The sequence below is a fragment of the Phyllobates terribilis genome, unplaced genomic scaffold (genome assembly GCF_046119375.1).
Source record: "Phyllobates terribilis strain yellow unplaced genomic scaffold, ASM4611937v1 Scaffold_7639__1_contigs__length_36319, whole genome shotgun sequence".
Lineage (NCBI taxonomy): Eukaryota > Metazoa > Chordata > Amphibia > Anura > Dendrobatidae > Phyllobates > Phyllobates terribilis.
The window spans coordinates 5,902-33,402 of NW_027370379.1; the positions used below are offsets into that span (position 1 = coordinate 5,902).

Here is a 27,501-nt window from a genome sequence, read left to right on the forward strand (position 1 = left end):
TTTTTACAACCTTTTGAAACACTAAAAAAAGGATGTAGAAATGGTCCATTAGTGCGTGCAATTATTTTCTATTTAATTTTATTGGTCTTGGTTTCATTGTCATTTTTCACCTCTACCCAAATTTTAACAGTCAGAATGGCTCAGTATACAGCGCTAGTTGGTTACAATGATTTGGAATGGTCAGGTTTTTTTTTTTCATATAAGAATGGGGAATTACTTAAACTGTTCTAAACTTCACTGATATTTTGAGGAATGCTAACCCCACCATAAAAACAAAAAAAAACAACTGAAAATAGAATTGTGGGTAATAGGCAAAAGCAGATACTAAATAGATCAAAAGTTTGTATGTATTTTATCAGTGATGTGGGCGTGGTTATACAGGGCTCAGCATTCTGAGCTCTGCTAGATCCGCAGCAGAAAAAACTGTGATTGTATCACAACTGCTGCACCCACAAAACTAAGTGATACATCGCTGGAATCAGGGTTTCATCCCCTACATCATGCTCCTGTCAGATCACACAGCAAAAACTTGCTGACGGATTTACTTTAAACATTTTGCAGCATTTACCTTCTATTTCCCTTGTGTTTAACTGTGTATTGCTGGCTGCAAAATGAGTTATCTGAGAATCCGTCAGTGAGCTCACCCTGATAACTCTTTTATCTGTCTTTTTTTCTGAGCTCCTCTCAGACGATCTATGAATACAGTCCACATCAAAGTTGAGCTGAACATAAACCAGATAAGTGGAGCTCAGAAAAAGACAATAAGGCCGGGGTCCCACTAGTGTAGGGCATCCGATGCGATATGCTAATGACATTTGGCTCCTGCTTTGCTCCGAGCGGGAGCCGAATGTCAGTGCTCCATGCTCCGATCCTCTCGCACAGAGAGGATCGCAGCACAGCTGTGGAGGGGATGGAGAAATCAATTTCTCCATCTCCTTTGTTGCTGGCATCGGCGGGAATCGCACTGCACTCGGGTGATATCCGAGTGTAGTGCAATGTTTCACACACACCCATAGGCTTATATGGGTGCGTGCGATCCGAATGCAGCATGCTGCGATTTTTTTCCAGCCCGAACGCAATCCGATCAGAGCTGGAAAGAAAAACGCCACTGAGCTCAGAAACATAGGATTAAATTGGTCCGAATGCAATCAGATTTTTTATCGGATTGCATTCGTCCAATTTAATTGCAAGTGAGAGCGAGCCCTTAAAGTCACAAACTCTCTCATTAGAATAAGCTGACCGATGGATCCTCAGTTAATTCATTCTGCAATCAGCAATGTGCTAAGAAAACAAAGAGCCAATAAAAGCCAAAGGTTGCGCATTTTTTAATGAAAGCCAAATTGAAAAAAATATTTTTAGCCCAAAATACATGCAATTAAGTAAAAAAAAAAAGTTTGCTATATCTTTTAAATGTCGCCCCCTTTAAAAAAGGAAAAAAAAGACAATTGGCATAATGTACTAGTAATTAAAGATGACAATAAGGAATATAATAAACCCCAGGGATATTTTGACACTAATTATATAAATGATATATCTTTTATATAAGATACTTGAAGGAGTAAAAGACCAAAAGCATATTGAAAGTTTATCAACACATTCTGTGGTCCAGACCACCATTCTTATCAGATAAGAGTACAAGTTTAGATGTTAGGCCAAGGCCCCACTATCACTACCTTATGAGGAGACTGATGACCCAGAATTAATAGTGGAAGTTTCTTTATTGATATATTGTACTCTAGCCTGATAAAGAGCTTCATTTAGCCCCAAAATGCATAGCAATAATCGGATTATTCTGATCATTATTCTGTGGTATGAGTGTCATCCAATTCTCTTGGATGTTGAGAAATTAAAACTAATTCTCCACCTTCTCCATTCTGACAGTCCGTGAAAATCAGATATATTTCAAGTGCAGTCCGATTTTTTACGGATCCATTAACTTGTCTTACTGATTTTGATCCGACCCTAGGATCAAAATCGGACATACCTCCGAAATTTTGCACGGACCACTCGGTCCGAGGAAAAATCGGACACGTGAACGGCCCCATAGAAAATCATAGGTATGAATATTATCTGTGAAAATCACGGATAGCACTCGTACATCTGAATGAGGCTTTAAATTACAAAAGGATTGTGTTTTTTAATTACACAAAGGGATACAATTTACCATTCAGAGACCTTGAAGTAGGGTGACATAGGGTTAGCATAAATATTGATTGCATATTGGTTGTTACCCCTCTATCTTCCGAATAAATATGTGACAGCTAGGCAGATTTTTTAGGAAACTGGATGTCAAAAATTAGGGTAAAAATGGCTGTGAGCTGATGGTGGAACCCAAAAACAAACAGAAGCACCATCTGATAGTGCTTAATTACCATTCACCTATAACCTGGATTGTGGTCCGAGCTGGAAATTGATATGAAACAGTCTTAAAAATAATCCAAAAATATATCAAATGTTCCCTTTTTCTCAGCATTAAATAAACATAATTAATAGATGTGAAGCTCTTCAGACGTTTTTTTTCCGGAATTTTTTTCTTTCTCTCGTTGCGGCTGCGTTATTCCACACTGCGATATTTGGTGAACAGATTGTACAGGACTCTGAGTGTGGACTTCAAGTCACAATTCACTATGTCTGAGGGTAAAACAGAGCGATCAGAAAGCATCAAAGCGGAGGGGAACAATAATACCATAATACGATGAAGACTGAACTAACCTTCCGGCCTTGGCTTTGGCTTCTCAAGGCCGCCGTCTTGCATGAGTTCAAACGCAAAGGATACATTTACCACCTAGAGAGATCGTAAAGGGGCTTTAATATCATGGAGGCAAATTCACATAACAGCACACAGTATTTAAGGAGAATCTTGTGGGATGCTAGAATGACATGGCTAGTCTATTGCTGGTGAATTAGAATTTGGGCCCCAATTCATCATTTATTTGTGTTTTTCTTTTTTTTAAGTCAATTTTCTTTTTTGTCTTGCGGTATTCATTGCAGTTTTCTTTCTTCCAAATTCTTCAAAATGCCGTATGCGGTTCATGAGTTTTGTGCAAAAGTCAAAACCGGTTTTTATTTTTGTTTTTCATTTTTTTTGGTGAATTTTTAGTGAAAAAAAGCAAAACTGGTGCCAACATTTCAAGTGTCCATAACATCACTCTCCCCGGGAAGGAAGACTGGAATACATTTGCGCCAAATTTTGTGACATTTTTAAAAGATGCAAATAATGAAGCAGCTGAAAAAATCTGGAAAGCCCCATACCTCGCCCACAAGGGAGAACACATTACATAGACTTAAAAAAGGGCGAACATTAAAAGGAGAATTAGACGCAAATGAAAAACAAGCAAAAAAAAACATTAAAAAAGGCAAACATGCAATAATGAATGAAGTGTCAAACTATTATTATGCTTCATTTTCAGAATTTTTTTTAATAGAGAAAGTTATATAAAAATCTGGTAACAACAATATGTCCTTTCCTAATGAGACATCCCCCTTAACACTTTTCTGCCGTGTTAATCGTCATTAGCATGGTGCAATATGTCAGACTACCAGCCTGTATTATAATAATTATTATTGTAGTAGATCCTCTTCAGTTCCTTTCATGCCAAGACAAACCCCTCAGAAAACCGGACAGCAGATGTTACACTCAACATGTTTGCTACACATTAAACTAAGCCTCAGCACAACAGAAATGTCTGTGAAAATGTATTTTATCAACTTGTTTTTACCCTTCAGCAGAAGTGCAAAAGTGAAAGAAAATCCACAAAACCATCCTGATGACATGGAGAAGGTACAGATAAAGCCTTTACCTGTAACATTAGACCTAGTGATTGCTTGACTGTAAGGCGTGGGAGAGCGCCCCCTTGTGTGAACCACTGCTTGACGTCAGCTAACAAATCAGAGCGCCCTTTACGTGGGTGAAGATGAGCATTGAAGGCCACTAGAAGAGGCTGCAGAAGGTCCAACGTTGCTCAGAAGACAGAGGGCAACAATGCTGATGAAGGGAGAAGGCGAAGTGCTACAGACAGTGTCTTTTGACCCCTTTATTTTTCAAGAACCTCTTTGGGGTGCTCAGGGAAAGTGTGGCACCAGGTTGAAATATTGCAGCAAGAAGCTATGGAGAACAACAAGTGGGTGGAGGTAAGAAGACTCCCTGCCACCAGGTTACCAGCTGCTTGGCTGCCCTTCGCTTGTGTATCTATCCCTGGAAACACAACCTCGGGAGATAGCCCTCTCCAGCTAAGGGGGCTAAGATAAACCATTGGGATCAAACTTACCAACATTAGTTCTGGAGGAATAGCGACATGTAATTCCCACTCGACACTCCTACAAACACCTTCAAAGGAAATCCAAGCCTTTGAGAGATCAAATTTGCTGGGACTTTATCTGAAAATTCAGGATAGTTCCAGCAAATTAATAAAAGTTAGCAAGCATGCGAGATGTGTTGATAGCTGCATTGCTACCCTGTGTCTGCGTATCTTAAGGCCCCTATACACATTAGATAGCCTTCGGCCAAACTGACAACTTTCTCTTCCAATTCCTCATACATAGGAACGCTGGGCTCGGCTAAACACCCCTTTGTTCTATATGAGAAAGTCGCTGCCAGAATCATCTGGCAGCTGCTTAGCTCCAGAGAGAAGAAAAGGATCGGTTGCTGAAATTCAGCGGATAGGATCCTTCTTTTCCCTTGACATCATCCAGATCCTACTCTACCCCAATATTGGTGGGATCGGATGACTTTAGTCTACTGTGTATGGGGACATTTGGTTCTTGCACCATCCTAAACATCCACTATACCTTCCAGTAACTTTTCATGACATAGGAAATTTATATTATAAATACAACACAACATATATATATATTTATATTTCTTTCATTCTCAAGATCATATATCAATATTTATTACAATAAAGACATTCGGAGATACACTTATATAGGATTACCTTTTGCTCAAAGCTGTCTGGAGTGAGGAAAAAATTGTAAAGGGGCACAAAATATCCTTCCAAAAGACCCATCAATAGTACAAGATAGACGCCATCTGCAAACTACAAAAACATAAACACTATACAACTCTTTTATACCTACAATTATTCAGTCATGAGATAAGAAATCACTTTGTAACACATATTTTTGTGTCTATTTTTCTGCTTTCTACACGCAGCTTGCAGTGCAAAAAAATGGAGGTTTTCATTTTGGTTTTCATGGGTAATTATTGATTATGTTTCTTTCTGTACTCTCTGGTTAGAGCACTTCGCCCCTGTACTATAATGTATGTGCATATTATATCTATTGGAGAAAGAGTATTCACATGTATCCATACAGATCTGACCCTGGATGTGGCCATGTTGTCCAAAATTAAAAAATTACACTATCATTTACACTGCTTAGAGGATAAAGACAACTAAACGTAAGTGCAAAATATAAACAGTTTAAGTAGAAAAACTTAAGTCTTTTAAAAATGATATTTTTACAAACTCAAATAAATTAAAAAGTAGTTGTTAATAAGGATTTAACGTAGAATAACTTGTTACCTGGGTCTCCAGCTCTGTTACTTCCAAGTTCAGTTTATTGAGGTGTTTATTGACAAAAGTTATCAAAGTCTATAAGTTTGAAAAGAAACAATAATTTATCTTTCAGAGCAATGAACTCCCATCATTTCCTGACAAGTGCAGGCTCTATTTCTTTTTCTTCCCTTCAATACTGTTGACATTACTAACTGCTATGGTAGCATCAACAGATTCAAGGACCCCATAAACATTGGTCCCGCTGAAATCGGTGAATTCAAACGACCATGTGATGTGTATGGAGACCTCCCGACATCATCTGTCAGGGAAGAGAAGTATCGGAAAGCTAAAATTTCAACACCTAGTCCTTTTATTTTTAGAGAAGATGGTTATTATTTTCAATGTGAAATCTATTGAGATTCATTTTTTAAAAGAACATTCTCCCTTTAAATAAATGGTTCCCAACATGGAAGAGTGTTTCCAACTCTCCCCATAACTAACCTTTTTAACCACATTAAGTTTATCGGGTGCGTGGTCAAAGAGCGTATCAAAAGCATCTCTCTCTACAAAGAAAAAACATAAAAGCTTTAAACACAGCAATAATGGAAATGCATACTTTGTTGAAAAATAAAAACATTGTAAGCTATTGACATTTTGCACTTAGATGTTCACGGGGAATCTTGCCTCAGGGATCCCCCCCATCCCAAATTCACTTAAAGGAGTTGCCTGGGCATATGGTCTTGATGACCTGTACCCAACATAGGTCCTCAATAGCAGATCAGTAGGGGTATGATACCTGGCGACCCCACGGATCATCTATTTTTGCTCCAGTGTTGGACAGATGTAAATAGTTTGAGCGGAGCTGCTGAGCGTAGCTCTGATCAAAGTGTAGCGGTCACTGCTGGCTACTGTAGCACAGGTTTTGTGCAAAAGAATAGGAGCCAGATGCGGCTACTACGCATTGATCAGAGCAAATAAAAAATATATCAAAAAGTTGCCCCTAAGGGTTTACAAAAAAAAGAAGCCCCTTTAGCTACTGCATGCAGCAACCCCCCTCCCCCCAAAAAAAACACGCCTGATAGACCGGCACTTGGCAAATCCATGGCGAGTCTCTGGTGACTAGTAGAGATTATGATCAAAGGATCATGCACTCCAATGTCAGCACAGAACTTGATGTGTCAGTTCATGCATGTCTACATATATGCACACACACACAAATCATCTAGCATTTTACCATCCAAAGGATGCTGGATTATGGTCATTTATTTGTACTTTAATATAACATTTCTAATTTGTAAATGACATGAGACAGCCACTACACTCACCATGTCTTCCTGATAAGGCCCTTTGGAAATAAAACAGAAGAAAAAGTACATTAATTTTTAAGAATGTCCAAGCAATTATGACAAATTCAAGAGTATTCACTCCACAGCATTATCTTATCCATGCCAAACCCTATCTATTCCAATGGGGAAAAAGTTTTCTGGGCATGTGCACACGATTTGAAGCCGCTGCCGGTTTGACGGTGTCCAACCCACAGCGTCCAGATGTTACAGCATAGTGAATGGGATTTCTAGACACCTGCGGAAATTGACATGCGGCGCGTCTTTCCAGACCGCCGCATGTCAATTTCTCTTGCGGGTCCGCATGCAGACTTTCCCCATAGACCTAACCTCTATGAGGAAAGTCCACAGGTAAAAAAAAATATATATATGGCCGCCGCTCATTTGAATAAATAACGGAAGCCGCCACCGGCTATTCCACAGCGTTGGGGCCGCAGGCTGGTACGCATCGTGGGCACATAGCCTTAAACAAAGCATATTTTTTGCAGGATTCTGTACTAAAATTACCCAACATACCCTTGTTATGTGTCTGCAAGATCTTACCCTGGTGGTGATTTGTATTATTCATAATGCCTTCAGCAGAATAGTGAGTGCAGCTCTGGAGTATAATACAGGATGTAGCTCAGGATCAGTAATTTAATGTATGTACACAGTGACTACACCAGCAGAATAGTGAGTGCAGCTTTGGAGTATAATGCAGGATGTAACTCAGGATCAGTAATGTAATGTATGTACACAGTGACTGCACCAGCAGAATAGTGAGTGCAGCTCTGGAGTATAATACAGGATGTAACTCAGGATTAGTACTGGATCAGTAATGTAATGTACAGTACAGACCAAGTTTGGACACACCTTCTCATTTAAAGATTTTTCTGTATTTTCATGACTATGAAAATTGTACATTCACACTGAAGGCATCAAAACTATGAATTAACACATGTGGAATTATATACTTAACAAAAAAGTGTGCAACAACTGAAAATATGTCTTATATTCTAGGTTCTTCAAAGTAGCCACCTTTTGCTTTGATGACTGCTTTGCACACTCTTGGCATTCTCTTGATGAGCTTCAAGAGGTAGTCACCGGAAATGGTTTTCACTTCACAGGTGTGCCCTGTCAGGTTTAATAAGTGGGATTTCTTGCCTTATAAATGGGGTTGGGACCATCAGTTGTGTTGTGCAGAAGTCTGGTGGATACACAGCTGATAGTCCTACTGAATAGACTGTTAGAATTCGTATTATGGCAAGAAAAAAGCAGCTAAGTAAAGAAAAACGAGTGGCCATCATTACTTTAAGAAATGAAGGTCAGTCAGTGCGAAAAATTGGGAAAACTTTGAAAGCGTCCCCAAATGTAGTTGCAAAAACCATCAAGCGCTACAAAGAAACTGGCTCACATGAGGACCGCCCCAGGAAAGGAAGACCAAGAGTCACCTCTGCTTCTGAGGATAAGTTTATCCGAGTCACCAGCCTCAGAAATCGCAGGTTAACAGCAGCTCAGATTAGAGACCAGGTCAATGCCACACAGAGTTCTAGCAGCAGACACATCTCTTCAACAACTGTTAAGAGGAGACTTTGTGCAGCAGGCCTTCATGGTAAAATAGCTGCTAGGAAACCACTGCTAATGACAGGCAACAAGCAGAAGAGACTTGTTTGGGCTAAAAAAACACAAGGAATGGACATTAGACCAGTGGAAATCTGTGCTTTGGTCTGATGAGTCCAAATTTGAGATCTTTGGTTCCAACCACCGTGTCTTTGTGCGACGCAGAAAAGGTGAACGGATGGACTCTACATGCCTGGTTCCCACCGTGAAGCATGGAGGAGGAGGTGTGATGGTGTGGTGGTGCTTTGCTGGTGACACTGTTGGGGATTTATTCAAAATTGAAGGCATACTGAACCAGCATGGCTACCACAGCATCTTGCAGCGGCATGCTATTCCATCCGGTTTGCGTTTAGTTGGACCATCATTTATTTTTCAACAGGACAATGACCCCAAGCACACCTCCAGGCTGTGTAAGGGCTATCTGACCAAGAAGGAGAGTGATGGGGTGCTACGCCAGATGACCTGGCCTCCACAGTCACCAGACCTGAACCCAATCGAGATGGTTTGGGGTGAGCTGGACCGCAGAGTGAAGGCAAAAGGGCCAACAAGTGCTAAGCATCTCTGGGAACTCCTTCAAGATTGTTGGAAGACCATTTCCGGTGACTACCTCTTGAAGCTCATCAAGAGAATGCCAAGAGTGTGCAAAGCAGTCATCAAAGCAAAAGGTGGCTACTTTGAAGAACCTAGAATATAAGACATATTTTCAGTTGCTTCACACTTTTTTGTTAAGTATATAATTCCACATGTGTTAATTCATAGTTTTGATGCCTTCAGTGTGAATGTACAATTTTCATAGTCATGAAAATACAGAAAAATCTTTAAATGAGAAGATGTGTCCAAACTTTTGGTCTGTACTGTATGTACAGTGACTGCACCAGCAGGATAGTGAGTGCAGCTCTGGAGTATAATACAGGATGTAACTCAGGATCAGTACAGGATAAGTAATGTAATGTAAGTACACAGTGACTGCACCAGCTGAATAATGAGTGCAGCTCTGGGGTGTAATACATGATGCAACTCAGGATCAGTAACGTAATGTACAGTGGAGGAAATAAGTATTTGATCCCTTGCTGTTTTTTTAAGTTTGCCCACTGACAAAGACATGAACAGTCTATAATTTTAAGGGTAGATTAATTTGAACATTGAGAGAGAATATCCCAAAAATAAAAAATCAAGAAAATCACATTGTATAAATTAGATACATATTTTGCAGTGAGAAATAAGTATTTGATCCCTCTATCAAACAACACTTAATACTTGGTGGCAAAACCCTTGTTGGCAAGCACAGCAGTCAGATGTTTTTTGTAGTTGATGATGAGGTTTGCGCACATGTCGGGAGGAATTTTGGTCCACTCTTCTTTGCAGATCATCTCTAAATCATTAAGATTTGGAAGCTCTTGCTTGGCAACTCGGAGTTGCAAGCCCCTCCATACGTTTTCTATGGGATTAAGGTCTGGAAACTGGCTAGGCCACTCCATGACCTTACTGTGCTTCTTTTTGAGCCACTCCTTTGTTGCCTTGGCTGCATGTTTTGGGTCATAGTCTTGCTGGAAGACCCAACCACGACCCATCTTCAATGCTCTTACTGAGGGAAGGAGGTTGTTGGCCAAAATCTCGCGATACATGACGCCATCCATCTTTCCTTCAGTACGATGCAGTCGTCATGTCCCCTTTGCAGAAAAGCACCCCCAAAGTATAATGTTTCCCCCACCAGGCTTCACGGTTGGGACGATGTTCTTAGGGTTTTACTCCTCCTTCTTCCTCCAACCACGGCTCATTGAGTTAATGCCAAAGAGCTCAATTTTTGTCTCATCTGACCACAGCACCTTCTCCCAATAATGCACAGACTCATCCAGGTGTTCATTGGCAAACTTCATAAGGGCCTGCACATGTGCCTTCTTGAGCAGGGGGACCTTGCGGGCACTGCAGGATTTTAAACCTTTATGGCGTAATATGTTACCAATGGTTTTCTTGGTGCCTGTGGTCCCAGCTGCCTTGAGATCATTAACAAGTTCCCCCGTGTAGTTTTAGGCTGATCTCTCACCTTCCTCATGATCAAGGATACCATGTGAGGTGAGATTTAGCATGGTGCCCCAGATCGATGTCGATTGACAGTCATTTTGTAGTTCTTAAATTTTCATACTACCAACAGTTGTCTCCTTCTCACCCAGCGTCTTACTTATGGTTGTGTAGCCCATTCCAGCTTTGTGCAGGTCTATGATCCTGTCCCTGACATCCTTAGAAAGCTCTTTGGTCTTGCCCATGTTGTAGAGGTTAGAGTCTGACTGATAAATTGAGTCTGTGGACAGGAGTCTTTTATACAGGTGACTATGTAAGACAGCTGTCTGTAATGCAGGTAACAAGTTGATTAGGAGCATCCAACTGGTCTGTAGGAGCCAGAACTCATAATGGTTTGTAGGGGATCAAATACTTATTTCTCACTGCAAAGTGCAAATAAATGTATCTAATTTATACAATATGATTTTCTTGATTTTTTTTGGGATAGTCTATCTCTCAATGTTAAAATTAACCTACCCTTAAAATTATAGACTGTTCATGTCTTTGTCAGTGGGCAAACTTACAAAATTAGCAAGGGATCAAATACTTATTTCCTTCACTGTATGTACACAGTGACTGCACCAGCAGAATAATGAGTGCAGCTCCGGGACATAATACAGGATGTAACTGAGAATCAGTATAGGATACAGTGACTCAACAGCTGTATTAACCCTTTAGTAAAATGATTTTTTTTACTACCTCGCTGAATACATGAATGATACCCCATAGAAAGGACTGTACTTAATATGTGCTGACTGTCCTGGTGAGGCTGGCACACTGGGACTGGACAGACCTCTGCTTTCCCCTTAAGCACATTGATATCAGATTAGTTAGCTCATACACATCTGTTCTACATTATAAAGCATCAGACAGGAATGATGATCACATACTCGGTGTCACCGGTTATTTCCTCCTGGATCTGACGAGACTGCAGCATTCCATCCAGCTTCTGAAACAGAATAACCTCACACTGAGCACGGCTTATACACAGAGCAGGAAAATCTCCCCAACACAATGGGGCTTGTTTTATAGAATGTGATGGAATAAAAGAGTTTGTATAATTTTACCATTGAAATTAATTGCTTCTGTGCTTTAGATGTAAAAAATTTGCAATTTGGCAGAGTCCTCCAAAGCATCTAAAATGGAAATTAAGTAATTTTAAGAAATAGTCTTGATGAAGAATTTCTCTCATTTTGTGAACTTAGCTCCTATTTAGACCTTTGTGTCTACATGGTTACATAGTGCAAACACTCTCTCTAATCTGTCTCCTCTTCTGCTGTCGAGTCAGAAAGCCTGCAAACACATAGGTCTTCACAGGAGCTGGATACATAAAACGAGAGTTTTTTTTAATCAATACTATTTGTTAAAGGTGCTTTCTTTTGATTTGAGAGGCATGGGTGGAATAAAACAAAAGCTGCACAAGTTTACAAACTCAGATTTTACCTTCTGGGGTAAGAGTAAGCTTGATAACCCTTATTGTAACCGTATTCGTTGCAGCCCAGTACCCTAGAAATAGGTATAGCTTGAATTGAAAAGAATTTCTAAAATTTGGACAGAAGAGGACATCTAAGGATATATTGTTGCAGAAATACATAGGACTATCCCATTCATCTGAATGAGACTTGCAAAAATCAATGGCTTATTTTTCTAGTGATTTTTTAGAGCTGTACTTAATTTCTTTCAACATGCCCACCTTCATTGTCCAGACTATTCTACTTTGCAGTATATTAAATTTCCCAAATAACTGTGTTCTATGGCTCATTATCCATAAGGCATCTATTTATTATGTCAAAAAATTACAAATGTGCAAATTAAAGGGGATTTTAGTATTATTAGCGTAGTACACAGATAATACATTTTAGAGATATCACATAGGGAATTACACATTATTTATATTTCCAACATTTCTGATTCAGCTACCAATAGAAATAAGCCGAAGAGATAAACTAATTAGCTTTAAGGAGAACCGATCACCAGGTCAAAAGTGGTCAGTTTTTGCATTTTTTTATTATCTCTGTTCTGAATATTTTTTCTTCTTAGAAATCTGCCATATGGTTCCAGCGATATGGGTCTTTTTATTTTACGCTATTTTTTATACTATAGGTAATTATGCAGGGCAACCTAAATACATGCCCACATAGAATCCTGTAAGCCACACCATAAAAAATAGCACTAAATAAAAAGGATCATATCTCTGGATCCGTATGTCAGTACATGTTCGTACAAGAAAGGGAAATTGTTAAGAGATGCCACATATGTTATTCCATTTTATCCTAAATACAAAGTAATACTTTTTAATGCCTCTGACTAGACAACTTTATCAAGTTTTGCCTACCTGTACAACCACCACTTGTATTGACACATGATCAGGAAGTCTGATAGGAGCTCGGAAATACTGAGATAAGGCAACCAAAAGATGTAGAATGGCCACTACAGATTTGGCATGAACAGCTGAAATATAAAGAAATAAATAAAAGATTACATAAAGCTGAGCATGTCATAGTTATTGCACTTAGATATGGTATGGCTATATGTTTGTTAGAACAGTCTATGGATGAATCTATAAATCTAGGTACGATTATCACAATTCACAGTAATAGAAAAACATGGCTGCTATTTTTCCAAGAATACTGCAACACCTGGCCAGAGGTTGTGAGCGTTTTTGAGGCTTTGTATTTTGGCTGTGCAAAAAATGAGGAGTCTTAGGCTATGTTCACACGTTATGTTTTTTCAGCGGGTTTTTTTTATGAAAATTTTCAGCTGCGTTTTACAGTACCAGTACAGTCTATGAAATTTCAGAAAATCTCATGCATACATTTTTTTTTCCTGACTGTCACTTCTTTCAGTGTTTTTCACCCATAGAAAGCAATGGGTAGTGGAAAAACGCTGCAAAAACGTAGCAAAAATAAAGGTATCAGGTTTTTGCTACCTTTTGAGTGCCAAAACCTGAGGAAGTTGTATCAGGTTATTTATTTATGGACTAAACTTTATCAGCATGCACAAGAGACAAATGTATCCTAACAAAAACGCAGGAAAAAAATGCACCAAAAACGCAGCAAAAAACAAAGGTATCAGGTTTTGCTGCCTTTTGACTGCCAAAACCTGAGGAAGTTGAATCAGGTTATTTTTTATGCACTAAACTTTATCAGCATGCACTAGAGACAAATGTACCCTGACAAAAACGCAGAAAAAAAAAATCACCAAAAACTCATCAAAACCTGCTTTTTTGATGTTGATTGTTTACTGCCAAGAGAGCGGGTTTTGATGCAGAAAAAAACGCAGCAAAAACGCAATGTGTGATATAGCAAAATGGATGGGATTAATAGAAATCTAATGCCCACTCTGCATTTTTTACACTGCGTATACTGACCTGCGATACATGTTTGAAATCTGCAAAATGTCAATTTCTCTTGCGAGCACGCTGAGTTTTATATGGATATTTTCTCCATAAAATTGCATTATAGGCATAAAATCCTCAGGTGAAAAACACATGTAATCCACACATGACTGCATCAATAAAGTTTTGTCAAAGCCAGTAACCAAGAAGAATAAAAAACAAAGTTGCCTAAGTTAAAACATGACATACTAAAAACGGTCAAAAACGCACGTGAAATAGCGCACTCAAAAACGCAGTAAAAAAAAACAATAGTAATAGAATTTAACTAATAGGTTCAGAAAATCTGCAACTTCAAAACCTTCCCAAATACAACTGTGGGAACGTAGCCCTATTCACTTCAATTGAGAAGAGCTGCAATCCCATAGAAAACACATTTTCAGGCGTGGCGCTGTTTTTAGAAGATGGCCGACACGTTTTTTTAATCTTGGACAACCCTTTTTAATTCCAGGAATCTACTTTACCAGATGCTGAAGCAGCTCATAGTGACAACTCCACATCCTTTCCTTTATACTGCTTCATATACAAGGTCGATTCCGCGTTTTTTTTCCGGAAACACGAAGCATAACCCCCACCATCCCGGTATCCTGTATCAATGTGTTGTAGCACTTGTCAGAGTGGTTTCCATTAAGGTTAAGTAGCTGTGAGGAGATGTAGTGGGAACTCACAGTCTACATTCCACTTAATGCTTCTTGGAGGAAGTTTCAAGGTCTCATTGATCTTCTCCAAGACTGTTTGCAGTTTCTGCTTTTGGGCAATTTCGGACTGTGTGACTTCAGCCACGTTCAGCTTTTCTCCTTCAAGCTTTTCTGGATTGAAAGACAAGAGCATAGTAAAAAGCTATTGCAGACAGACTCTTCGATTGCAGTCATGGATTCATAACTAATCATCTATGGTACTATTCAACCTAAGCTTCCTGATTCATTAAGTTACCAGAAATGACAGCAGAGCAAAAAGAAAAAAATAATAATGTTTATATGTATTGGTTAAAGGAGTTGTTCGAGCAAAAAAAAAAAAAAAAGAAGTTTACCAGGGACTTGAAGGTATAAAAAATAACAAAATAAGTTATACTTACCTACTGCACGCTACGCTGTCACGGAGGAGACGTCACTGTTCCACCAGCAGCAGGATCGCTGCATCCTATGACTGGCTGCAGCTGTCAGGTGACTTAACCAATCTGTCATTGGATAGTTTTCTGCCCAAGTCAACTGACCGCTGCAGCCAGTCACAGGCCACAGTGGTCCTGCTGCAGGTAGAATAATGACATCTCCTCTGTCTTTGTCAATGCAGAAAAGGGAACCGCCAGTTCCACGTGGGTGCCGGTAGGCGAATATCATTTAATGTAATCTTTTAGAGCTCCAAGGCCCTGGGAAACTTTTTATGGCCCATACAACCCCTTTGATCGATGTTTCTTTAAGGGCGCAGTCAGACGGACGTATTAATTAGGACCGAGATCGGACCGCAATGCACGGACTGGCCGGCAGCTATCCCCACCCGAGTGTGACAGCTTTATATATTACTACGCAGCGGTCATGCTCAGGTGGGTAGAGCCGCCGACCAGTCCACGCATTGCGGTCTGATTTATATGGCTATCTGACTGTGTCCTTAGGGTGAGTACACACACAAGCCGCTACTCAGTTTATTGAGCCGTGCAGCCGCATTGATAAGTATTTCTTCTCCTTTTTTGAACCCATTTTTTGTAAAAAAATTGGAAACTGGCAGACAAAATATTGTTATATACTATCACTACAATAAAGTAACTATATATAAATATTTTTTAAAAATCTATAAAATAATAGGAAGAAGAAAATAAGCTGGACTTAAGAGCATGGAGCCTCAGCCCTGTGCACACTGAAGAGCTGGTGTGTGGCTCAAGTACACAGAGATGAAAAGAGATGAGTGGATGGATCAGACTCGCCAGACGCAAAGCCGCTGAAAGCTCAGATGCATCTTTCGGCCCCATCTACAGGCTGAGATATTGCATTGGAAATCAATGAGCCTCACATTAAACACAGACAGGGTCGCTAGGTTTTAACACAAGCGTGAATGGAGCTTACATTTTTTACTGAGGAAATTATAGACCAAACATGAAGCCTGGTGCTCCGGAGACACATCTGTAAGCCAGGTCAGGGGAAGGTTACACTGGTGATGTATGTCATTATAGGTTTTATTAAATAAAAGGGAAAAATTACACCTAGGAGGCGGTAATGAGACTTATTTATATTGAAAGGAATGTATACAGGATGAAAGGCTGCTGGCACAATGGAGAACTTATCTACGATGATACAATGTATAATGTATTTATACTGACATATAGAATCATAGAATGTTAGAGATGGAATGTTACATATAAATCTTAGAATGTTAGATATAACGGTAAAATGTATTTATAGTAACACCCGATATATGAATAATGTATATATGCTGATACCTATCTGGTGCCAGTATAAATTGTACATGTATTTGGTGTCAGAATAAATACACTATATGGATAAAAGTACTGAGACACCTCCACATTACACCTACTGAAGCTTTTTTGACCTCCCATTCTAGATCTATAGACAGTAAAGGGAACCTGTCATCAGGCTTTCCCAATATAATGTATGGTCATCACCTTTGAGACCGCATTTACAGCATTCTAGCATGTTGTATACATGTCCCCAAGCCCCTCTGCATAGCACAAAAAAGACCTTATATTATACCCATAGACGGCGCGGTTCGATCTGATGGGGGGGTCGCTGGTCTTGATACAGCGTCTCCTTTCTTCTTATGATTGCCATCCTCCTTACTATGACACATCCTACGTAAAGATGAGCAAACCCAACCCAAACTGTAAAGTTTGGGGTTCGTACCGGATGCCTAGTGTCTGTTGCTGAACTCTGACTTCTCCTGGAAGTCCATTTTACAGTTTGGGTAGGAGAGAGGGTGAGGAGAGAGAGAGAGAGAGAGAGACAGAGAGAGAGGGTGAGGAGAGAGAGAGAGAGAGGGTGAGGAGAGAGAGAGAGAGGGTGAGGAGAGAGAGAGAGAGAGAGAGACAGGGTGAGGAGAGAGAGAGAGAGAGAGAGAGGGTGAGGAGAGAGAGAGAGAGAGAGAGAGAGAGAGAGAGAGAGAGAGAGAGAGAGAGAGAGAGAGAGAGGGTGAGGAGAGAGAGAGAGAGAGAGAGAGAGAGAGAGAGAGAGGAGAGAGAGAGAGAGAGAGAGAGAGAGGGTGAGGAGAGAGAGAGAGAGGGTGAGGAGAGAGAGAGGGTGAGGAGAGAGAGAGAGAGGGTGAGGAGAGAGAGTGAGAAAGGGCGCGAGCTGAGAGAGAGAGAGAGAGAGAGAGAGAGAGAGAGAGAGAGAGAGAGAGAGAGAGAGAGAGAGAGAGAGAGAGAGAAAGGGCGCGAGCTAGAGAGAGAGATAGAGAGAGAGATAGAGATAGAGATAGAGAGAGAGATAGAGATAGAGATAGAGAGAGAGAGAGATTTTCTAGCTCCAAAGCTCAGGTCCCCATTGATTTCTACAGGGTTAAGGTTTAAATTCAGGTACAGTTCTTGTATCCGAACCAAATTTTGGACTAATCGAACCCGAAGAACAGGAACTTCCACAGGTCCGTTCGTCCCTAATCCTATGTCATCCACATAGTGTCCTCCATCATGCTCCTGCGCAGGCGCACTTCTCTCTGCCCTGCTGAGGACAGTGCAAAGAACTGTGGTGAGCATGTGCCGGTTTAGCTTCACGCTCATTGGCGCTTTTTGGCCTTTCCCATCGCATGCGCACCACAGTACTTTGCTCTGCTCTCAGCAGAGCAGAGAGAAATGCGCCTGCACAGGAGCGAGATTGGGGGACACCGTGTGGATGATGTAAGACTCGTCATCCTCATGATGCATGGAAGGAGGACGCCGATTGTAAGAAGAGAGGTGGCGCCGAGATCAAGACCAGAGACACCCATCGGACCGAACCGTGCTGTCTGTGGGTATAATAAAAGCTATTTTTTGTACTATGCAGAGGGGCTTGGGGTCATGTATATAACATACTAGAATGCCATAAATGCATCCTTACTTTATATTGGGAAAACCTGACGACAGGTTCCCTTTAATATGGAGTTGATCCCGCTACAGATATAACAGCTCCCGCTCTTCTAGGAAGTAATTCAGTAATTCTACAAAATTGTGGAGGTGCCTCTAATGCATAGAATATGCAGATACAACCTATATATTTTCTGATGTTACATGTAAAGTAGATACAATTTAATATGCATAGTTATCTAATGACAAGAAATCGTTTCTAGGTCAGAAGTCTCCCATCTTAGGAACAGCACCTGTAATGTGATTAAATCCTTCATCTTCCCTCAGCCTATAATGTGATAATAAAACCTTTTTCTCTCCTGGAAGTTGTCTCCTGCACAGCGTGCCAGCATTTCTCCATTGTTCCAGATTAATGGCGTGATAACTTCTGTATGACAATGCTGCCTGCTATTGTGAATGTGTAATATAGACCCCAGATGTTTTAACTCGGTCGTCCATGAACTCTTCACCACCCCCATTTCTCTACTCTATTCAATCTGTTTTATTACCAAAAAGTTTCTGCAGAACCTGCCCGTCGTAGAGATCCTCCGCAAGGTCCTTCACTATAATTCGCTCTCCCACCAGCACGTCATTAATCCAGTCAATTAGAACCTGGGGAGACAGACAAAGTCACAAACATTAGCGGCCTCATATCAAGGAAACGTTTTATCCCTTTCTGTGGGAGAAATCCTTTTTAGTCACAAAGCAAAGCATACACTTAAGAAGATAATGTGAAAATTGCCAAGACGTCGCAGCAACAGTTTGTTTATTCTGCCAACCCCACAGGCGCGGGCGCATTGACCATTTTCTATTGCACATTCTAAACAAGTTACAAGGATATCAGTCAAATCACCGCTCGGAATCACGGAGAGGAACAGATGAACACGTGTACTTAATGCATGTGTAAAACAATTCCATCGCATTCTATAGGGTTTGTTTAACGCGCAGAGTGATACAAAGACTCTATGAGAATAATGCCGAGAAAATATTCCAGTTATTCACTTAAAAGCACCATTGTCTGTGGCGGCCATTGTACTGGAAGCAAAAAGCTGTAATTCAAAAGATATAAAAGCTATCTTGTAAGGTAATGCAGACATCTAATATCACGCATATGGGGAACGTGCAGAAGCAAAGAGCCAGCATAAAACAAACTCTGGGGTATGGGAGGGCATCATGGGCCCTACAATAAATTATGCTACCTATATATGGTCCAACACTGGCATTATTATACAGCAACCTACACAAGCGACTGACTGACAAGCGGCTGTTCATGGCTTCTTAGGGAAATTAACAATTCCAATGGTTAGAAGGAATTAAGGATCATGTGGCTTAGGGTTAGCATGTCAAGGTAGGGAGGCTTATTTGCCGTGCAATGCTCCTCTGGGAAATTTAATATGCAAATTGCCTCTTCAAAGAGAAAGAGGACTTGAACTCTATAGTGCCACCTACTGGAAGCAGCACGGTGAATAGGCCTCCTTACCTTGACATGTCAGAGCCGGTATGTCACTCTCCACAAGGAGAAACGTTGCCCCTTAGACCTCAGTCTAGAGCCTCTCACCTAGCCAAATCAGTTCTCATACTTTGCACTGATGAGGCCCAATAGCCCGAAATACTGTCTGCAAAATGAGATTCTGATTTGGCTATTATCCTAAGTCATATTGCACGACTCGTTAAAGGGTTCTTTGTGACTTGTAGGATTGCTGCTTTCAATAGGTGGCGCTATAGAGTTCAAGTCCTCTTTCTCTCTGAAGAGGCAAATTGCATATGACAATCCTCTGTGAACTAAAAACATTCCCAGAAACAAATCTCTCTCATGTGTAGATACTTTGCTATAATGTATCAGTGTAGGTAAAATGTATCAGTCTGGAGTGCAGGCTGTTTCGCTCACAGAGGATTGTCTAGACTGGATGCAACTGAAAAAAACTTTCAGGCCTTGATGCATCTTCTTCACCTTTGTGCCTGATTTTTGTCTAGTTTTATGTGTTTTGTCTTTTTTTGTTTGCACCCAATTCAGAATTCTATTTTTTTTAAATCTTCTTTATATGTGCTCGCCTATTTTTTTGTTTTGTTTTGTTTTCTGATTTGCGGGTGGAATATAGTGATTCCAGATGTTTTTAGCAGATTCTTTAATTTACGACTTTTTTTTAAAAGAATTTACAATATTTTGCGCAACTCCAACTCCAGTACCATCCTGGAGTTATTTTATGCACATCATGAAAAATATCCCATTCTTTTTGCTCAAAAAGTCACAAAAATAGTTAATAACCGTCACTAGTCACTACTCATGGACAAGCCGTTAGGCTGCGTAGTCAAGAGGTCTGAGGTCAAAAGCCAGGAGAATTCGTCATAGACAGAGGAGTGAGACAAAGGCGTAGTCAGGAAACAGTCCAAGGTCAATATTCCAAGAAGGGAGCGGATCAGGACAAAAGTCTAGGCAATTGAAAGGTCAAGACAAATCGTAGGTCAAGCAGCAACGATCAGAATAGCATAGTTGGGATGGACAGGGTTAAATCCCAGCTTTGCAATGCTTGATTAGATGCACCTGCAGTGTTTCTCTAAAAAGCAAGAAGTAGATTCATTGTGAGGCAATCTCCTGAGAAAGTGTCAGTCTGCTGGATGTTGAGCAGAGTTGAGGCTGCTACTAGTGAGTGACCAGCCAAAATGTGAGCTGTAGCTGAGAGAGAGAGACGCATGCCGGGGTTCCTCTCTGAATGGAGACTGCGCTAAGCAGTCTGTTTATGAGAGCTGCAGAGAATCGGGTGGAGGCTGCAGCCTGTTCAGTGTGAACTGTGCAGGGAGTTGAACACTTGTGTGAAAAGCAATAAAAACGGCATTGCCTGTGTGAACACTATCTAAGGCCTAAGGCCTACCAGAGAGAGTAAATCCCTACACACAAGATAAAAAAGAAGTGGGACTTATAACAATCCCCCACAAATAAGGACCTAAGCAACTTTATATTCATTGACAACCAGCAGAGATCCTGAAAATACTGAGAAATTGAATATATTACAAATTATATAATACAGATATTATAGAAATTATATATACTGAATTATATTACAAAGTTGTTGGCCTTTTATTATACTATGATTATGATATAGTGACATAACTAAATGCATAGTAAATATCTTGTACCTTCATGAGCTCCTGTAGTCGGGGGTCACTTCTAGAGTAGGGGTCAATCATGGTCCTCACCTCATTCTCCTCTTTAGAAAAAAAAAATTACATATATTATAGAAAACAAGTGATCAATAATCCGCAAACACCTGTGACAGGATTATAACTCACCCAACATGGTATCCTCCGGGTCCAATTCATAAGGAATTGGATTAAGGGGTAGATTGATGGCATTGATGCCTTCTTCTTGGAGATCCGATACTGAAAAAAAGCATAAGAGAGTAATAACTACAGGAACGTTTGACAACCATTAATCATCTATTTTGTGTATACAGCTTCTATGCAAACTGATGTGTCTCCATGGTTACAGACTACAAACAAACACTCTTGTAGTCCTAGGTGGTTATACCCTACAACATATATTCGGAAGGATAAACAAGAGGAAGGTGACAGATGTGATCACAGGGTTTTTTTTTTCCTTAGTCTTCAAAGGTCATCGAGGAAGCTGTATACCGGAAAGCTGGCTATTTTTCTTTTTAGCAATATGAGAAATAATTACAAAAATATTCATACCCCCTGAATATGGAAAAAGTTACCAATTTAAAGGACACAATAGCCAGCATTTTCTTGAAGATCTTCCCTGTGCTCTGACAGAACACACAGACATTCTCATTTAATTGAAAGTATTTTTCAGGAAATGATTCTGTACAGAAACATCGCTCCTATTCCATTATCTCCTGATTCCCTGCCAAGTAAATATGCAAACTGCTCTACAAACGTCTATTTGCTTTCCCAGCGCACTAGAAAAAGCCGCCATTATGTGGCACAGGGACTCATTTTAACGGATAAACAGAGCACAAGATGATGTAATTACATTGAGACACATGCAGGGAGCTCGCAGTCCACAAGCATCGCCCCGCAGGCCAGGGTCTCCATGTACACCTGACCCCCAGCTTGGCACATTCACATCAAGGACCGACAAAACAATCCTGGGGAATTAGCAAACCACAGGAGCGCATTAGCAGCAGTAGCTTCAGAGCAGCATTTCTCTCTGCACATTAGCTCCTATGGCTTCAGAGCAGCACTTCACTCATGTCAATCACCGGTGTGGGGAAAACACTCCCATCAGATTTATTCACTTATTGTCAGATTGTAGGTGATAATTTATTGACTGACAGCCACAAACCTTATCTAGAAGATGATCGGTCCTTTGGGAAACCGGTCATGTAAACGGCAATGTTGTATACTATGTGCTCACGATGCAGATTTGAAGCAGAAATTTCATGAGCATTTCTGCATCTCCTTGGCAGAAAAAACGCATGCAGATTTTACATGTATTTTTTAAGCGTTTTTCAAGCATTTTTACATGCGTTTATGCATGCATTGTTTTCAAGCGGTTTTCCAAGCGATTTTGAACATCGCTTGGAAAAGGGCTTGACAAGTTGGTCACACAATATAAATCCATGCAACTGGCATGGATTTATATCGTGTGACCAACTTATGAGGAGATTTCTGCTTCAAATCGTGCATCTAGTGTAAATAAAAAGAATTAAAAAGTAAAAAAAAAAAAAAAAAAACCTTATACTCCGCTCTCCGGTGGCCCCCGGTCTCCTCCCGGCAGCGATCCTCTCTCCTGGTGTACTGGCAGGACCTGCGGTGACGTTATTTAGTCAGCTGATGGTCGCGTGATCATCAACTGACTAAATTACGTCACCGCAGGTCCTGCCAGTACACCAGGGACCACCGAGGAGAGAGGATCACCGCCAGGAGGAGACCGGGGGCCGCCGGAGAGCTGAGCATGAATACTTTTTTTTATTTTTTACTTTAGAATTCTTTTTTAACTTGCAGGTACGATGGTACCCGGGTTGGATGAGAGTCTCCTCTTCTCCAGACCCGGGTACCATCCGTGCATTGAACCGCATAATATCCGCATGTGTACATGTGGATGTTATGCGGTTCAATGCAAGTCAATGGACGCGATTTCACCACTAAATCACGCCCAAATTGGTTATGCTGCGGATTTTTCCACAATGATAATCCGCAGCGGAAATTTCCGCAGCATGTGCACAGCACATGCGGATTATCATTGGGAAACATGGCAGACATCTTAACAAGAGATTTTAATGCGTCTCCCCAGAAACGCATTAAATCTACATTGTGGGCACACAGCCGGACCATGATATCACTGGGGGTCCCAGCGGCAGGTGATTGTGGCTCTGAAACTCCAAGACCAAAGCTCTTCAGCCCTGTCTTCAATGGGGTAGAGGTGTACATGATCGGCCTCTGCTCCATTCATAGTCTGTGAGGCTGCCAAGCGCAGCTTTTGGCCATTTCTGGCAGTCCTATAGACAATGAGAGGAGCAGCTGCCGCTCACAGGGCTCCAGAACCCTGACCATGGTATCATTGGGGGTCCAGGCGCAGGTGATTGGGGCTCTGGAACTCACAGAGCAAAGCTCCTCATCCTTGTCGTCTCCATTCATAGTCTGTGAGGCTGCCGAATGCAGTTCTTGCCCATTTCTGACAGTCCCATAGGCAATGAATGGAGCATATGCCATGCACGGGGCTACAGAACCCTCATCCCAGGATCACTGGGGGTCCCAGCATTTGGATCCCCAGTGATCCTTTATTTTCATTAAAAAAAAATAAAACCACTCAGTAATTTTCTTTTAGTTTCTCCATTTATAAACCTGCTCTGTCACCTCAAGGAAAGAATTAAGCAACTGTGCAAATAGTGTAGATTAAAAAAATCTCCTTCCATTTTAGGTTTACAGCTCCTATGCACACCTGTGTCTCCGTAGTTACAGACTACAAACAAACCTATGTAGTCTGATCTAGTAGTTGTGTTACTTCGTTCCATCTGCTTTCTCCTCTGCTGTCTGTAAATTACCAACAATATCTGAGGAGTAACGTACGACTGCAAGATCGGGCTACACAGGGCTTGCTTGTAATCATGGAGACACCTGGGTCCTGGGGCCCAAGAACCCTGTGCCACATAAATGTCACATGGTAGGCGTCAGGCCCCGTTAAAGATTTTGCATTGGGGCTCAGGAGCTGCAAGATTCGCCTACAAAAAGGAAATGGCTATGCAATATGATAGGAGATGTATAATTATAGATTTCTTATCCATATATACAGTACAGACCAAAAGTTTGGACACACATTGTCATTTAAAGAGTTTTCTGTATTTTCTTGACTATGAAAATTGTACATTCACACTGAAGGCATCAAAACTATGAATTAACACATGTGGAATTATATACTTAACAAAAAAGTGTGAAACAACTGAAAATATGTCTTATATTCTAGGTTCTTCAAAGTAGCCACCTTTTGCTTTGATGACTGCTTTGCACACTCTTGGCATTCTCTTGATGAGCTTCAAGAGGTAGTCACCGGAAATGGTCTTCCAACAATCTTGAAGGAGTTCCCAGAGATGCTTAGCACTTGTTGGCCCTTTTGCCTTCACTCTGCGGTCCAGCTCACCCCAAACCATCTCGATTGGCTTCAGGTCTGGTGACTGTGAAGGCCAGGTCATCTGGCGTAGCACCCCATCACTCTCCTTCTTGGTCAAATAGCCCTTACACAGCCTGGAGGTGTGTTTGGGGTCATTGTCCTGTTGAAAAATAAATGATGGTCCAACTAAACGCAAACCGGATGGAATAGCATGCCGCTGCAAGATGCTGTGGTAGCCATGCTGGTTCAGTATGCCTTCAATTTTGAATAAATCCCCAACAGTGTCACCAGCAAACCACCCCCACACCATCACACTTTCTCCTCCATGCTTCACGGTGGGAACCAGGCATGTAGAGTCCATCCGTTCACCTTTTCTGCGTCGCACAAAGACACGGTGGTTGGAACAAAAGATCTCAAATTTGGACTCATCAGACCAAAGCACAGATTTCCACTGGTCTAATGTCCATTCCTTGTGTTCTTTAGCCCAAACAAGTCTCTTCTGCTTGTTGCCTGTCCTTAGCAGTGGTTTCCTAGCAGCTATTTTACCATGAAGGCCTGCTGCACAAAGTCTCCTCTTAACAGTTGTTGTAGAGATGTGTCTGCTAGAACTCTGTGTGGCATTGACCTGGTCCTTTCCTGGGGCGGTCCTCATGTGAGCCAGTTTCTTTGTGGCGCTTGATGGTTTTTGCAACTGCATTTGGGGACACTTTCAAAGTTTTCCCAATTTTTCGCACTGACTGACCTTCATTTCTTAAAGTAATGATGGCCACTCGTTTTTCTTTACTTAGCTGCTTTTTTGTTGCCATAATACAAATTTTAACAGTCTATTCAGTAGGACTATCAGCTGTGTATCCACCTGACTTCTGCACAACACAACTGATGGTGCCAACCCCATTTATAAGGCAAGAAATCCCACTTATTAAAGCTGACAGGGCACACCTGTGAAGTGAAAACCATTTCCGGTGACTACCTCTTGAAGCTCATCAAGAGAATGCCAAGAGTGTGCAAAGCAGTCATCAAAGCAAAAGGTGGCTATTTTGAAGATCCTAGAATATAAGACATATTTTCAGTTGTTTCACACTTTTTTGTTAATGTGTTAATTCATAGTTTTGATGCCTTCAGTGTGAATGTACAATTTTCAAAGTCATGAAAATACAGAAAACTCTTTAAATGAGGTGTGTCCAAACTTTTGGTCTGTACTGTACATTATATAATTAATCAAAGTTGAACAAACTCATAGCAGTTATATAAAAAATTGGTCTATTACAAGTGCATAGCTTACAGTGATTTCTTGCATAACAGTCTTACTGCATCTTGTAAGACTGCATAACGTCAGCCGTGCAGCGGGATCTGAGACGAGACCCTATTGCTAGTTATATAATTCAGCTGGGAAAAATAAAGTCTGCAGCTTGGATGCTTGCACAACACAATCCCTAATAAGGCAACATCCCTGAAAATTACAAATTCCCCAGGAAATATAAGTAATTAAAACCCCTTTCTAGATTTGAGCAAAAGCCCCTCTCACTTATTCCATCAAGGTCACAGGTTGCCCACCTGACCACCCACTGACTTTGAAAATCTAATCTAATATTACTCCATTAGCAGGTCACGGCAGCTGCAAGGCTATGTTCACACATCATGGTTTTTTTTGGCGTCAATTTTCTGCAGCAAAACCTGATCTTCAAGGGCATTTTGTTCAGGATTTTTCTTGCAGTTTTGGTGCGTTTTTTTTCCAGCTTTTTTTCACTGTCCTTCTGTCTCTTTTAATGCATGTACATAAAGTTCTGTGAAAAAAATAACCCCATTCTATTTTGGCATCAAAAACGCTGATACAAATTTTTTGCGTTTTTGATGCATTTTTTTCACCACTCATTACTTCTTATGGGTGAAAAAAAGCTGAAAAAACTCTGAAAGAAGTGACATGCTCCATTTTCCAAAAAAAAACATTCAAGGCACAAAATCCTGAACAAAAAAAAAAACCATGATGTGTGAACAGAGAATTCTGGTTTCTCATAGACTTTGCTGGTACTGCAAAGCGCAGCTGAAAATTTGCATAAAAAACTGCATCAAAAAAACCTGATGTGTGAACATAGCCTAAGAAGGATTTATCTGGCATGTGCCTTTTTTTTTTCCATTTTACTTTGTGTCGTCTGTGTAACATTAACACAAGCACAGCAGAGCTGAGTTTGTCATTTGGCACAACTCATGCAACTTTCTAAAGGACTAAAAAAAAAAAAAAAACAGTAAAGTGATCAAGTCGGCTCAGCTTCATCTGGCTGGAAGATAAACCTACAGGGAAAGTAAATCAGCACCACTACGTCAGGATGGATTTAATCTGTCCCAGCCCCAACAGGCAGAAATTGTCATTATTGCAACCTTAAAAAGTTTGATATATCCAGCACTTTCTAAATAGATGTAGCAGAGCTAAATTTGTCACTCACCAAGAATCTAAGAGGTAAAGCAGGTAGCCACCACATTGTGATATAAGTTAGTCGGCTTCTCCTGTATATACATTGATCAATGTCAGAAGGATATGGAATTAACTTGTCGACATCCATATTTTGCATAGTCCTTGCCCTGGATGTCAATGAGCTATGAAAATGGCGCGACTAGAAATACGAGGAGGTAATAGCACCACCATCTCCTGTGCATCACCCCTAGGATTTGGCATCTTACCTTTAGAACACAGTGCACCGCAACCCATGGTGCCTCCACCCAGCCACGGGCATGTTTTCTGAGCACGGAGTGATGTTTAAATGACGATCAGGGTCGACCGGTGAAAAGGACGATGCTGTACGAAGACACCAAATCCCATCTTTACTAGCAGCAGAGCAGCACTGGGAGCTCTGACTGGTCGTCTGTATAATTTAATATGGAGCCACAGGAGAATCACGAATAATGTGCAGAGCGGCGATACACGGCCTCCCAGCATCTGCAAGCTACAGCCCAGAGATAACGTGTCCTGATCTCACAGCAGCCGCCATGTACCAGCTTCGAGCAGG

General features: G+C 40.9%; 1 protein-coding gene across 2 annotated transcripts; it reads right to left on the reverse strand.

Moving 5' to 3' along the window:
• Nucleotides 1-2,256: 2,256 nt before the first annotated feature.
• On the reverse strand, nt 2,257-27,501 carry LOC141251727 (alpha-parvin-like). 2 transcript variants are annotated; one of them, XM_073670411.1, is made up of 14 exons: nt 27,176-27,501; nt 21,220-21,309; nt 21,067-21,137; nt 18,441-18,543; nt 14,558-14,698; nt 12,831-12,946; nt 11,563-11,631; nt 11,386-11,444; nt 6,821-6,840; nt 5,997-6,058; nt 5,523-5,591; nt 4,935-5,036; nt 2,713-2,785; nt 2,257-2,631 (listed from the first exon to the last, which is right to left on the reverse strand). In XM_073670411.1, exons 1-14 carry the CDS (start codon nt 27,201-27,203, stop codon nt 2,555-2,557), a joined length of 1,080 nt encoding a protein of 359 aa, XP_073526512.1. In that variant the 5' UTR covers nt 27,204-27,501; the 3' UTR covers nt 2,257-2,554. The 2 variants fall into 2 exon arrangements, with proteins under 2 accessions (XP_073526512.1, XP_073526513.1); XM_073670412.1 differs by lacking the exon at nt 11,563-11,631 and having other exon boundaries at nt 2,262-2,631; nt 27,176-27,498.

Bases quoted from the DNA above. Each gene is read 5' to 3' on its own strand.
- LOC141251727 (XM_073670411.1), bottom strand. From the start codon at position 27,203: ATGGGTTGCGGTGCACTGTGTTCTAAAG. The intron at 21,138-21,219 runs GTGAGTTATAAT...TTTTTTCTAAAG, and splicing joins CCCGGAGGATACCATGTTGG to AGGAGAATGAGGTGAGGACC. The intron at 6,841-11,385 runs GTATGTGATCAT...TTATTTCCAAAG, and splicing joins GAAATAACCGGTGACACCGA to GGCCTTATCAGGAAGACATG.